The sequence below is a fragment of the Nesoenas mayeri genome, assembly GCF_963082525.1.
Source record: "Nesoenas mayeri genome assembly, chromosome: Z".
Classification (NCBI taxonomy): domain Eukaryota; kingdom Metazoa; phylum Chordata; class Aves; order Columbiformes; family Columbidae; genus Nesoenas; species Nesoenas mayeri.
The window spans coordinates 16,397,489-16,411,604 of record NC_137542.1 but is presented as its reverse complement, the minus strand read 5'-3'; the positions used below and the strand labels follow the sequence as shown (position 1 = coordinate 16,411,604).

The 14,116-nt window shown below is 35.7% G+C and overlaps 1 protein-coding gene across 1 annotated transcript in view; it reads left to right on the top strand.

Annotated features, from left to right (window-relative positions):
- Positions 1–12,478, top strand: part of CNTLN (centlein) — a gene marked incomplete at its 3' end in the record, with an annotated part of 188,009 nt that extends 175,531 nt beyond the window's left edge. The window contains exons 25-27 of the mRNA XM_080362311.1: positions 3,413–3,598; positions 4,942–5,019; positions 12,377–12,478. Coding sequence (XP_080218437.1) covers positions 3,413–3,598; positions 4,942–5,019; positions 12,377–12,478 — 366 coding nt within the window. The remainder of the gene's footprint in view (positions 1–3,412; positions 3,599–4,941; positions 5,020–12,376) is intronic.
- Between the last annotated feature and the right edge of the window lie 1,638 nt (positions 12,479–14,116).

Sequence of the window (14,116 nt, the reverse complement as noted above, 5' to 3'; positions counted from 1 at the left end):
AATCATAGGGATGCTATAATTTTTTAAGGTACTTCACCAGCAAAAAACATAGATCAAAACATTATTATTACAACTTAATAATGTGAAGAAGGCAGGATCAAAATTAGTTGGCTTCTTGGAGTCTGATTTGAAAGTAAAAAAAGGTGGCCTTATTTTTCCCATATGGTGAAAGCCCGTGCTTTAGTGTATTAGAATTGCTCAGGGAAAAAAAAGGAATTGAAGTACTATTCATCCATATGTGTGATCTACTGTGATTATATATAACATTTTTGCTTGCATATCAAAATCTGTTAGTTGTGATTTTCCTTGCTTTTTGTTTAAACTGCCTTTTGGGGTTTTTCTTTTTTTCTTTCTTTTTTTTTTTTTTTTTTCCTTTTTCTTTTTTCTTTCTTCTCTCTCTCTCTTTTTTTTTTTTTTTTTTTTTTTTTTTGCAAATTACTTATATAAATTCTCCAGAGTTTTTCTCATATGTTTCTTTCTGGAACTCTGAACTGAAAGACAAGCACTCTGTAGTTGCAGTTTCTGGGTTCCACTGTTCCTATTCCTATCAGCTTGTTCATTCATCATGAACCTCTTCTTGAGTTTGGATACAGCAATAAAATTTATCTAACACTATCATAAGATAATTGCCTGGCAATGACTGTATGTTATCTGAGATGTTCAAGTGAAACTTTAACTTTGTTTATTATCATGCTTATAGTTTATCTGTGCTTGGCTATTTATCATTATTTGTAGTCTTCCCATGTGGCTTTATAGTTAATTTCCTTGATATTTTGATATTTTACACCTTTAAATTACGCTTCCTCTTAGCACCAGTGTACAAATGTGCATCTTCTAGACTGCTCACCTGTGTCCGAGAGAGATCTCCTTATTTTTAACAATTGGGAAGCTGATTCAGTTTGATTTAAAAAGTAAAGTCAAGCTTGCTTTTTTTTTTTCCCCCCATTGTCAAATACATCTCCTACATGTTGCAGGAACCAATGTACTGTTGGACTATTTCCAATGCTACAAAACAATGTGAATTATCTGTGGTTTTTTTCATAGTGGATACTTTCCTACTTAGGGGTCTCTCCTCTCTTAGTCTATTTCCTTCTGTGAGCTTGGTCCAAATTGCCCTAACTCCCTGCCTATAATATTTCAACTTCCTTCATTCCTCTCAGCTCTACATACAAGATATTTTGTTGGAAATACTTTGGATGGTGGGACCTACACTTGAATTGGAAAACAATGAGTTTCATTGCACGTCCTCTCCTCAAATTTGTGGTAGACCAATTTTAGTTTTAATAATTACATTTTAGCTAAATACAGAAAAATGTGAAGTTGCGAAGTCATAGAAAAATAAGCAAATATCAGAATGGGATTAATCTGTTGTGCTTTCTTTGAAATATATCAGCAAATGCTCTCTACAGACTGAATTTTGAATACACTAGAGGCTTTACGGTATTTTACCCCAAATCCCAATAACCAACCTTCATAATTCTGCAGCCAGTTTTTATAAGATGAAGGCATTCTGCAGAAAAAGAATTTTCAGGACTTTATCACCTACTGGTGAGAGATAGCTTAGTAAGAGGAGCCGCATGTATAATGATCAAAATAAAACCTTGTTCTCTCATTTTAAACTCAGCCAAAGTGTCTGTGTTGACAATTACAGTTTTGCTTGAGTCATGGAAATGGAATACACTTGGAAGATCTTCTGAAAATGAGTTAATGCTCTTGTCTCTCAACCAACAACGTTAAAATAAAATTGTCTTGCTCTGCTTTTGACGAAATGCTTTTGTCATACCTACATAAATAATGAAACAAAATCACTTCAGTTATACAACCAATGATTTATACTAATACTTAGTTTCACTGAACCAATGAACCTTAGGAATAGGAGAGGTAGAAACTTGAACCGTCAGGTCTTTGTTGTGCAGTTTGGCGCATGTTGAGCTGTGGAAGGTATTATTCAAGCCTCAGAAGTTGTGTGGAGTTGTGGAACAAAAATCAAAATCAGGTTTGGATTCCATTCAGCTTTCACTCACGTCAACAAAGTCTTTTCAGCAGAGTGTTTCATACTGTTTCTTTTATTCTGGTTTTAAATAAACAAAGGAGAGTGGTCTCACACGTGCTGGATTTCTTCTTTCCCGTTAACCACGAGCAGAATTTTCTGTGTAGTCATCTCTCTATTTTTAACTTTTCCAAGGTTTTTACATCAGCTTTACTAAATTTCAGTAATTTATTTTTACCACTCTAGATAGTGGTTCTCCTTTCCTATCATTAAAGCCTTTCAGACAGTTTTGTTTTAATAGTAGTATTCTGTTTTTCTGAATTTCTTTTAGGCTATGAGCATCTTTCTTGCTTAGCTGTGCATATCACGTTGCAGAAATGATCACAGAAAAATTAGCTTTTATTATTATTGTCCTTGTCGCTAGTAATAGTATTAGCAATAATAAAGGCAGTTTAATTATGCAGCATTAGCAGCATCAGGCATCCTATCAAGCTCTAGTTCTTGCTTAAAACTAGCTAAAAATCTTCAACAATGGAAATTGGATCTAAAATTGAGTTTTCTTTTAGCACCCCTGCTTCAGACCTTGTCAAAGTCCAGGTTAAAGAACAATTGCAATGGTTCTGGTCTTGCACCTGATCTTCCTCCCTCTGCCTGAGCTGGTATTAATTCTAATATTATTAGTTATTGTTAATGTTATTATTTAAAGCGCCTAGTATCTGCTAAGAGCGTTCTTGCAGAGAGACTGCCTGGTCTGGCTGGGCCTTCTGTACGGGCCAGCTGCTTAGAGAATACAGCCCTTCCTATGCAAGCCTTCAAAAATAATGCAGTGGATTTGTGTGCTCCGAGGGCGTGCTGTGTATCAGCAACAGATAACCAGTACTGTGATGATTTAGATTGCAGAAATTATATCGGGAAGAATAAGTAGCCAGGACAGTTTTGAACTACTCTGTCCTGGTGGGAACCAAAATTTCAGGTGTTGCATGAAGAGGTATAGCGGTGTATCTTCATGCAGTGAGGCATGAATAAGCTTTAAAAATACATCTGATTGCAGGAGAGCCTGACACTTCAGTTGTTATTTCAATAATGTTTCTGGTAGACTGGATCAGGAAAGGATTTTTAATTGATTCTGCAGAAGCTGCTTTTTTCTTACTACTGATGGCATTATGGATAAAGCTATTTTGCTGAAGACATAAAAAAAAGTACCTGTATTTCACAAAATTTTCTAGTTTAATGTATTAATTCCGATTTTGTGTTCAAAATACCATGTTATTTAATAGTAGAGGAGGTATCCTATTGAACCAGTTACACAGAATGAAGATAGTTCCCATCTAAAGGAGCTTATTCTAAATAATACTGTGGTTTTCATAGTGTTTGCACTTTAAGAAAAATTGCAACCGAGTATTTTTTGCTTGCACCTTCCAGGCTCTAACCAGAGAGTTACAGCACAGCGTACAAGAGCTGAGAACAAAAATCAAACAGGCAAAAAAAATGGGAGAATTGAAAGCATGCACAAAGAGTCTTTCTCAAGAGTCTGTTCAGTTGGCAGCATCTATTCTTAATGTTTCAACAGCTGATCTTGAGGAGATATTAGAAGTAGAAGAAGATGAGGTAAGTTACTTTAAGGACTCTTCACTAGAAAGGGGGTAGATCAGAAAACGCTGTATCTTTTTGTTCTTGAGGAAAAGGATTTCCATCTGAAGACTAGAATTTCATTGTGCAGCAGCATCCAGCACAAAACCAACAGAGCAGTTGGATTTGAATAAAAAGGTCAGGTTAGAGACTCATAAGGTTGCAAGACTTTGGGTGTGCATAAATAAAATATAAATATACTGTTTTGAGCATGTAAATGTGGAGACATTATTTGAAAATCCTTAGTAGTTTCCTTTTCCGTGAAAGTATTTGGCAGGGTTACACATTTTAAATAGACTTCTGCATTAATGAAAACAAAATTAGAATGTGTCTTGCTGTGCCAAATTGATTCTGTTGATGCTTCCTTTCTTGAATTGTGATACCTATTAAAAGTATTCCTAGTAGAGACATGGTTTCTGGGGGAATCCAAGGCTTTTTTTTGTTGATTGTAACATACATTTCACTATGAAGTATTTTATAGTGTTTCATCAAATCACCCTTTATTAAATATATAATAATCTGATTTCTTATCCAGATTTATTTAAGCCTGATCAAATAATACACGGAAAAGCCTGTAGACTTGCTTTAATAAGAGTGTCTAAGAGTTGACCATTATTGGGCTGTAACAGTACTCTGGTGATGACTCAGATTTAGCCCTATTGGAGCTTTATATTACTGAAGTCACAAAAGAGAGTTTTCATGCTGGTTAGTAAAGATGCATTGTATGTATATGCACTGATATGGATTATATTCATGAATACAAATAAAATGGACCAATCTCTAGCCTATTTACCAATATCGGTACATCCTCGTAGAGAGATTCACTTTGTCAGAATTGTTCCATCCTTACTTCGCTTTCAAAGTAATTTCTACATGCTATGTACTTCGTTGCAATCACTGTTGTGAACTTATGTGTAAAACACAGAAATATCCTTAACTATAGACAGAAGATAAATTTTAAATGCAGGTGATGAATTTCCACTGAACAAATTTTAGATACAAATTCCATTTATCAGTGTGTATACTCAGGGACCTTTACATTGAACTTGTAGAATTTACACATAGATCATATGTACAACTGTACATTCATATGAAAAGAACATGCTGCGCAAATTTCTAGGGACAATGAGAGACAAGGATAGGTTTTTAAATGTGACAGAGCCCTCACACTTGGTGGAAATGCAGCAGATAACTGATTTTACAATAGTTCCCACCTCCACATGCTGTTTATTTAATGGATATGCAGGTACACATTTATTGTTCATTATGTTCTTCTCAGGTGGTGTCAAAATATTGTGTCTGTTATATTTCTTTATTTCTAGGAAACAGTGAAGGCAAAAAAGGAATTTGAAAAAGATAAAGAATGGCTGCAGCATATACAGAAGCTTCTTGAAGCACAGGTGCTAAATTTACATCTTCCCTTAATGCATTATAACTTTCTACTCTCAGTAGCTAAGTGGTTTTAGGTTGCAATTAATCTGTTTCACTTGTAATTATGTTTCCATTGATGGTCCCAGACTATACTGTGAAAAGACAAGGTAAAATCCTTGTTTTGTAGCATTTCCTTTTTATTTCTTTTAAAATAAGAGTCACTGGATGAAACTGAAGAGATGTTAGCCAAGGATCCGTGATAGCTAACTTAACAGCTGAAACCAGTGAACCAATGCTGGGAAAAACAGCAAAGACCTTGGCAAATGTGTTAATTGAATTATTGAGACAGTGTGTAATGCTTGCAAGAGTAAGAAGGATCCATTCTCTCATACCTCTTAGGAAAAAGAGATTTTTTTTATTATGTGCCTTTAAAGTTAGTAGTTGATATGGACACCTGAGGAGTTCATGGGTTTCAGTGACCTTTTACTGTGGACCTGTTTCCAGTCAATTCATGTTTTCCTCATAGCCAGACAGCTGTTTATTATCGTGTCTTCCCGCATTCTCTACAATATTTTCTACTGAGACCTCGAGCAGCTTGTTAGTGGGAAGTAAATATTGATTTGGCATCCTGTCAATGCAGAAAGAATGAAAAAATTTCCACCAGAGGCCCCTCAAACATTTTCTTATCGACATTTTCTGGGCAGAGAGGAAAGCTGCATAGAGGATGACAAGGCTGAGACTAGCAGAAATCCCTGAGGGGTCCATTGAGACTGCCGCTGTGACCTGTGTGATACTTTTTCTTCTCTTTCAAGTCTTTTTTTTAATACACATACAGTCTGCTGGGATGCTCCCCTCTTGTAAGTGATCAAGGGCAGTTTATTGGCAGGTGAGAGCCCTGCTTTTCTACCCGTAGTCAGCTTTTGTTTGGACATCACTGACAACATACACTGACTCTTGAAACTTTTCCGTTATATTTGAGTTGTCTCCTTTATTCAGATGTTGGGTAGCTGATGTCTGAAAAGAAATAAAATTTGATTTATAAATCCAGTGTTCTTAATGCATATTCACTAGCATGGGTCCATTAGCAGTGTAATTCATTTCTGTTAAGAATGTGAATGACTGAAAATATTTTGAAAGCCATTTCAAGGGAACAATCGCATCCAGATTTATATATTTTCATCATTAATAGCTTTTGTGCTTCGATTGTGTCCTATGACCAGATTTTTAAGAAATGACAGGTTTTTTTCTCTTCCATTATCAAAACTTAATATCATTAAGACTGCTTAATTGCTGTAGTGGAGGAGATAGAGATATCAGTTTGCTTTTACTGTCTTTGTCAGAAATACTGGCATTTTAATTCAACCTTGTAGTGTTACATGAAAATCAGCAGTAAAAGCACAAATATTTCTGTTCACAAAATAGCCTTAAGATTTTTTAAAAAATCTACAAATTTCAAAATTCTATTTATTTTATGGACTCCAAAATTGGAATCATATTCAGGAAATATGATGGAGAATTCTTACTCTGTTTTTTATCATCATACTTTGGCAGATCATCACAAAATTCTAAGCAGAGTTTTATCACTTCTCTTCAGCTGATACAGGCACACAACAAAAACCAGGGCAGGGATAGTGAAGGGTTGTCAAGTATGTAACCAATGATACTAGGATTGCAAATGTTAGCAGAGGATAGAGGATCTCATTGCTGTATCAGTTTGTGTACAAGTTAATAGTGATTTTCAGTGATTTTTGCTCCATCTTGTGGGGTTCCTCAGGAGGAGCTCTGAAGGTAGAAGTAGTTCTTGGCAAGCTGACCGTCTTTACAATTACAAGAAAATTAGTGCTTTTTGAAAGCGGCCAGCTCTGCTTTTCATTGCTGTCCATGCTAAGTCACATGGATGGAAATAGATGGCATTTCTTGGTGTCTACTTGGGAGCAGCTCACGGAAGAATGCTATGCCCTTTAAAATGCTAAACTCGTATATTGTAGAGAGTTTGGTTGTGGTTTTCTTTAGTAGGCATTGCTAATATTTCTGATCAGAACTGACTGCTCACTTAACGACAGAGGCTGGCAAACTGTGTACCCGTTTGCGTATTGAACAAAAATGCAGGCTTGCCCTTTTCTTTCATTCTGAGAAAATGTTCAGTTGAAAATTGCATCAGAGCACTTAATATTGCAGTTTGATATAGTGTCTTTTTGTGCCATTGAGCCAGGACTTGGAACATAATTGCCCAACAGTATTGATTTAATTGCCTAGGTTTATTTGTGGACTCCTAATTATTGACTGGAGGTAAATTTAATGGAGAAACCTTTATGAACACTGGGAAACTGCTGCTGTTGCTGTTATACATAATGAACTGCATCATATCCCTTTAGATCATTCTTCAAGCTAATTTTATCCCGCTGTGACAGTACGATAACATTTAAAATGTCATAGACATTTTATTTTTATTACTGACATACGCCATTTTACTGGTGCATTAGAATTTTGGCGGGGACTGAGGGAAGCACTAGTTGCTTTTTACTGTCATTTTATAGATTCCCCTAAAGTGTAATGATGAAGAATAGCACACCTCTGTTTTACATTTCATCTGTACCTTTATTTTCCATACTCGTATGACTTGAAAAAGTCTGTCAGCTTTACAAGAATGTTGATATTTCAGTGATAAATTTTTTTTCATTCCTGAAGCTCACAAACTGCAGCCAGAGCTTGTGTGTCCTTATTTTACCAAGTACTGTGAAAACACATGTGAATAAACTACCCCACTGCTGAGAAGCTTGCAATTTGATAGACATCTCTGCATCAATATGTTATTACGCAAATAAGAACCATATAATCAAAAAGTATAGTCATGTTCTGAATTACATAGACTAGGTAAAAATAACATATTGTCTAAACCTACATTTTGAATGGCCAATACGTGTTTTTTCAGTTGCCTTTTTGGATTGGTGCATTGGCTTCCAGTGACTAGAGTGCTCTCACTAAAGTATAAAAATGAAACATTTGAATAAGTAACATTGGGATAAAAGGAAAAAGGTTCTCTTGCCTATGAAGAACCTGTATGTGGAGAGGCTTCATGGGAGAGCATGCAGCTATCTGCACAAGGGTAGCTGAGTCACGTGTACAGGTATCAGACTGATTATCCATTAGGGATGGGGCATGTGAGAGAGAAGCTGGGAGAGGTATTGCATTATAGACCACTGAGTTTTTAGCAGTTCATGGTGTTGGGGAGAGAAGGGATCAAGTATGGTTATCTCATGCATGTGGCTTTACAGCTTGCATGGCAAGTAATGAGGCTTTTATCTACTTTATCCATCACATCTGGATGTGTATGTCTTATTATTTGAACCTCGCACAGTATAGTAGCACTTTCTTTTTATAATCATAAAAGCCCCACACAAAAGAAAAAAACCCAACCAAGCAAAAAACAACAACAACAACAAAACACAAACTGCCACACACAAAACAGCAACCTTCTCTAGCTTTTTCCTGTCATAGGGAATTTATGTAGCTAAATGATGACTTCTTTTCACATAATGTAGAGAAGATTTCTTGTACAACCGAAGGCTTTCATTCATTGTAACTGAGTGTAAGGAACAGCATCTTAGAACACTCTGGTAATAAATTTTGTATGTGAGTAGAATATGTTATCCCAATCTAGGTTGTTGCCTGAAGTCTCCAAGAACTATTTTTTAATAAAATAATAATCATCTGCCCAACTCTTCCAAGCATTGAACCAAATGACAACATTGATTTAGCATGTCCCTTATCAGATGTACAGCAGCACTTGCCTACCCTCCTTCCTCACGTAGGTGTTTCAAGTACCTGCACCTGGAAAAGCAGCACCAGCGCAATCTGAACCATATCCTGGGCACCACTAACATGGATATCAGACCATCAGAAAGTAACCATGATTTTCTTGTCATTACAAGAATAAGAGCTCAGTCCTCTGCACTGGCAATCCTTTACAATATAAATCTATGTTTTATCTCATGCACAGAAAAAAAAACCAAAACACATTACATCACTTGTCTTGGGCTGAAAACCGCAAGAAATTGCCTTTATTATTCAGGATAGTAATACAGACAGGCACATATATCTTTATATAATCACATATATACGACCATCACAAAGCAGAATGGACAAAGAACAATAGTGAATTGAAGCATTTCTCTATTTTTTTTTTTTTTTTTAACTTTGACTTTTATTTTATAGTGAAATTAGGAGGTTTTGGTCATTATAATCTGGGGTATTTTAGTTTTATTTCAGATTATTCTTTGTGGTCCACTTAATCAATTTGAGGCAGTTCTGCAGTGTGTTTGGGCAAATTAATAATATGATGATCCATTTGGAGAGATTTAAAATAGGGGTAGCCACTAATTCGTGTATTCCAGAAATTAAATACATTTATTTTTTTGTTAACACATTTCAGATTTTGTGAAGCAGAGACCAAATAACGTTGTACTCTGTGAGTGGAGACACTATGTCTCATTAGAGTAACAACATTGCCTTGCGTTCATTATGAGTCTTTTCACTGACAGATCAGTGTATATTTATGCACTTGGTGCTGAGTGAGACTCAGTCATGTCGTGTAAAGTCAATAAATATTACTAGCTTATTTTTTACAGAAGGGATCTCAGAAAGAAGTAGAACTCAAGGTCAGAATAAATAGATGAGAGAAACAGAAATAATTACCATCATTCTTGACTCTTCTGGATCATGTTACCCTACAGTTACATGTAGATATCTGTCTGTTAAGTTGTGTAAGAAATACACCATTTCATTCATACGACTTTTTAGTATCAAAGAAGAAATCTGTAATTCTGGTAAAGATAAATATTTTTAAACCCACATGTAGTTTGTGCTGTCAAATTTTCTGAATTTATAAAAACCAGTTAAATACTGCTTCTCTTATAGCCTACCATAATGTGCTGATTTAGGATCACTATCACTGTTAATGCTTGCTGTTCAGATAAATTGGTTGTGGCACAAATAACTGGAAAACATTTGAAGGAAGTATCATTCTGTATTAAAATATATAATTATCAGTGGTATAAACAAGCTTTCACTCCTTAGGTGTGCACTTAGCACTCGCTGAACTCCCAAAGCCTTCCCCAAGCATATGGCAGGTTTGGAAGCTGGGATGAATACTTTGGAGTAGAGACATCTTCAACAGTTGTGAAGTTCTAGGGAGAAATGTAGCGGGAAGCTTCCCAGGATAGTTACAGAGCCATCATTAAAAGTAAATCTGACAGGCTTCTATTAAAGATTAAGACTGTAGAGATCATCCAGTTCTGTGTGTCTGTATGGAAAGAAAACCAGATAAAAACATACAGCACTTTCTCTGAAACCAACAAATGCTGAAAGAATGACATAACATTCAACTTTCAAATGCTCTTGATTTAAATTAATGATTTAAATTGAAAGAGTTATTGAAAGATCACTTTGCCATGACATGGAAGCCAGGGAGAGTAGTGAGCAGCAAGTAAAACGTAGCTAGAATGGTATGAGCCAGAGGCATCAATAAGAATCCATTCATCTCAGGCACAACATTAAGGAAGTGAAATGTATCAGAAATTAATGTAGTCAAGCTAGGCAAGAAGAATTAGAGACTTTGAGGTAATGGTATAATGTTCTCGTAAAAAACAAATTTAGATGAGGAGAGAGAGCAATTAGAGTGAACAGGATGCTGGGGTCAGTGTTTTTAAAGCACAGTAGCAAGTAAGTGTCACAGAATTTCAAATAAGATTATGTCTTATATTACTCAATGCGTTTGTGCTTAGTGAATTGGATCCATGTATTCCCCAAAAAGTCATCACAATAGCATACAGGAGAAAGCTGACAGTTGTAGATGACTACTAGAAAATTCTTACCATAGACAAAAGTTATTTATAAGAGATGGAGACACGCCTGGCCAGCAAGTACCAGCCCTTCAAAACCCCCTTTCCTGTACAAAAGGGGAATAATGCATATTATCGTCCTTTTCCTGTAACTGCAAAGTGACTGTTGAGCAACATGTAGGTTTCCATTACAGTCACTTCATGATAGATGCTTGCTATTAACAGGATTTTCATTGCTACCATTTTCGATTTTTTTTTTCTGACTTGTTAGTAATTATAACTATCAGTATATAAATTAGTATCTCTATATCAGTTCAAACATTAGACCAGCATTTGCATTTGATGTCCTTTTATGTCTAAGGTTTTCTGTTTGTTTTGTATTCTTTGTTTCATATGTCCAGGAAGCAGGCAGTACTCTGTCTGGTGTAAGTCCCATACAGTTTTGTCTATAATATGAAATATGGAGGTGAAAATATAAAATCAGAGCAGCGATACTTAGGTGTGGAAGTAGAGAGTAGTTCTAGATACAAAAGTATTGCTTCGAACTGCGGTTGTGAAAAGCAGAGGAAGCTGGTGACTGGCCTGCTGAACCAGCTCTAGTATTTTACCTAATTTATTTCTGGTGGCCTTATTAGGGTGGAATTTTCTCTCGTGATATTAGCATCAGTTGTTACTTCTGGTGTTGGACTGACCCCTCGGTCACTGCTGGTCTCACCAGGAGTTCAAGAAAGCTGACAGAGCTCTGTGAAGGTGACAGAGGCTTTCCAAGGGTGGAGGAAAGTTGTTCAGCTGCTTTCCAGCATACAGTGCACTGTGCCATGGCTGTGAAAGAAAACCTCTTTAAGCATTAAAGCAGTGACAGTAAAAAATATACCAAATCTCGTTCTTTGAAGACATTGGTTGTGCAAATACATCTTTTGTATTGGAGGAGATATAAAAGAGTTTTTAACTTTTCTCTGTGAATATGTAAATACTATTTTTTTTGTATCATGTTTTAGGGGAGCAGACATTTGTATAATATCCCAGTCAATGCAACTGGAGCTTTTGGTGCTTGGGGTTTGGTTTTGTTTTCCTTTGTTTTTCTTTTTTTTTATTTGTAAGTTTTCATGTGTGAGTCTAAGGCAGTTGCCACAGCATTGAGGGCTGTACTTGTAGTTCTGTCTCACCCTCCTGAGAGCAGTGAACATACAGTACCATTTCTGCATGCCCTAGAGTTGACTGTAACCTCTTATTGATCAGCTGATTGAAGATAAATAGCAGAGATGCTGGTACTGCAGTTTACATCATTAACATGGTCAGTAAAGCATGAATTGTTCAATAAGGCGTTTATCTTTTTTCATTTTACACTGTTCTTTTATCATTTTTATTATAGAGAGCAAATTTTCAGACATTAGCCAGACAGGTGAACTTTAAAGTGCACATGTGTGCATGTGTGCTAGTTGTCAGAACTAAGTGAAATCTAATGGTTTAAAAATATTTAATAAATGTTTTTCACATGAAGGAGTGAAGTTCAATGATCATTTTTCTTACTATGTTTCTTTTCCAGTTTCCTTTTGCCTCATACTTAATGGATGCCATACTGGAAAAATTAAATGAGAAGAAGAAACTGGTAGAAGAGTACACTTCTCTCATGAAACACACTGTATAATGTTGCTAAGACCTGTCTTTGCAAAGTGTGACTAAAATATGTATTCTGTTTCCTCAAGTCTCTCCTCTTCACAGAAAGAAATGTCAATATGCATATTCAATAAATAAGTAGAAACTGTGAACTAATTAATTGTTGAATGAGAGGAATTAATTACGTTCCTATTTAGAAAGAAGTGTGGTGGTTGATTCCTGAAGACAATTGCTGCAAATCAATGCAAAATTAAAAATTATTTTCCTTTAAATGCATTAGCAGTGAGCACAGTGTAGGTTTTGTAGAGAGAGGATGGTTTTGATACAACCAATATGTATCTGTGCAATTCAGCAAATACAAAAAGCAGATAAGTAACTCGTGGTTGTACTACTGAGAACAGCAGAAGTAGGATTTATGAAGGAACTGGGAATATCATTGATATTTTGGATACCTAATTTCTTTTAGTTACTTGGTAAATCCCAGCTTTATGATAGATGATACCTAAAACTGTATGTTTGCTTTATGTTGAAAAAAATGATAAAATATTGTAGAAAAAATGTATTTAATGTAGAGTAATATTCCTGGGAAAAGCTGTATTTTGTTCTAGGTTAGAGTGTATTGTGTACAATGTATTTAATTGTATTTTAAAGATTCAAGAAAATAAAATAATTTCTAGTGTGGGTTTTTTTCATTAGTAGTCCCAGTCCTTTCTGAGCTAACACCAAGCTGCAAGCCCTAACTATTCATGGAAAAATGGTATAGAGTTTTCATCAGTTGTCTTCTTCACGCCTTTAACCTTAAGAGTGTGTATTCCTCTGGACCAATCCACATGAAAAAAAAAAAAAAAGACCCAGGTTTCTGAATTCATGTGGTAATAACATTTAGCTCACATATATGGCTCTTCATCTATGGATATCAAGTTGTTCTACAACAGATACCATTATCATTGTTCATACTGAGTGAGGAACCAGAAGCAAGATCTCTTTGACCTAAGATCACCCAACAGTTGACAGAAACAGAAGGGTTTTCTGCTCGTCAGTCCAGTACTTTTCTTAGGATGTCACCATGCTTATTTTTGGTTTATGGAGTCCATTATTTGATGTCTCTAAGAAAAGAATGAGGAAGGGAAGACATCACAAAACTTCTGCTCAGTTACATCTGGTGACAGCAGGGGCTTGAGAGAATTTTTATTGGAATTACTGAAAATCAAGCAAACATATTCCACCTACACCTCTAAATTAAGATTTGAAACTAGCCCTATACATAAAAAAGAAACACATCTTTAGAAGTTGTCAGCCACCACCTTTTCCAAAGAAAGAAATAAGGGGCATCATATGGAACTATCAGGTGACATTTTCAAAGCAAGCACAAGGAAGCCACTCCCGTGCAGTGGGAACAGAGCTGTGGAACTATTCGCCTCAGAGTTTTACTGAAGCTAAAAATTTACATTGTCTCTAATGCCAATAAAATTGTGCCAGTAAGTTTTATAGATGATAAATCCATCAAAATATATGGAAACTGTGCTCATATGATTTCCAGCAATTCCAGCAAAATGTGTTTGAAGATAATTTCAACATAACTTCTGTTGCTGGGCAATGGGAACAAAAGCTCTGTGAAGATTAGCCACTTTGTCTTCGTTTCCATGCTCTGCAAGACCTGCTGGTGCAA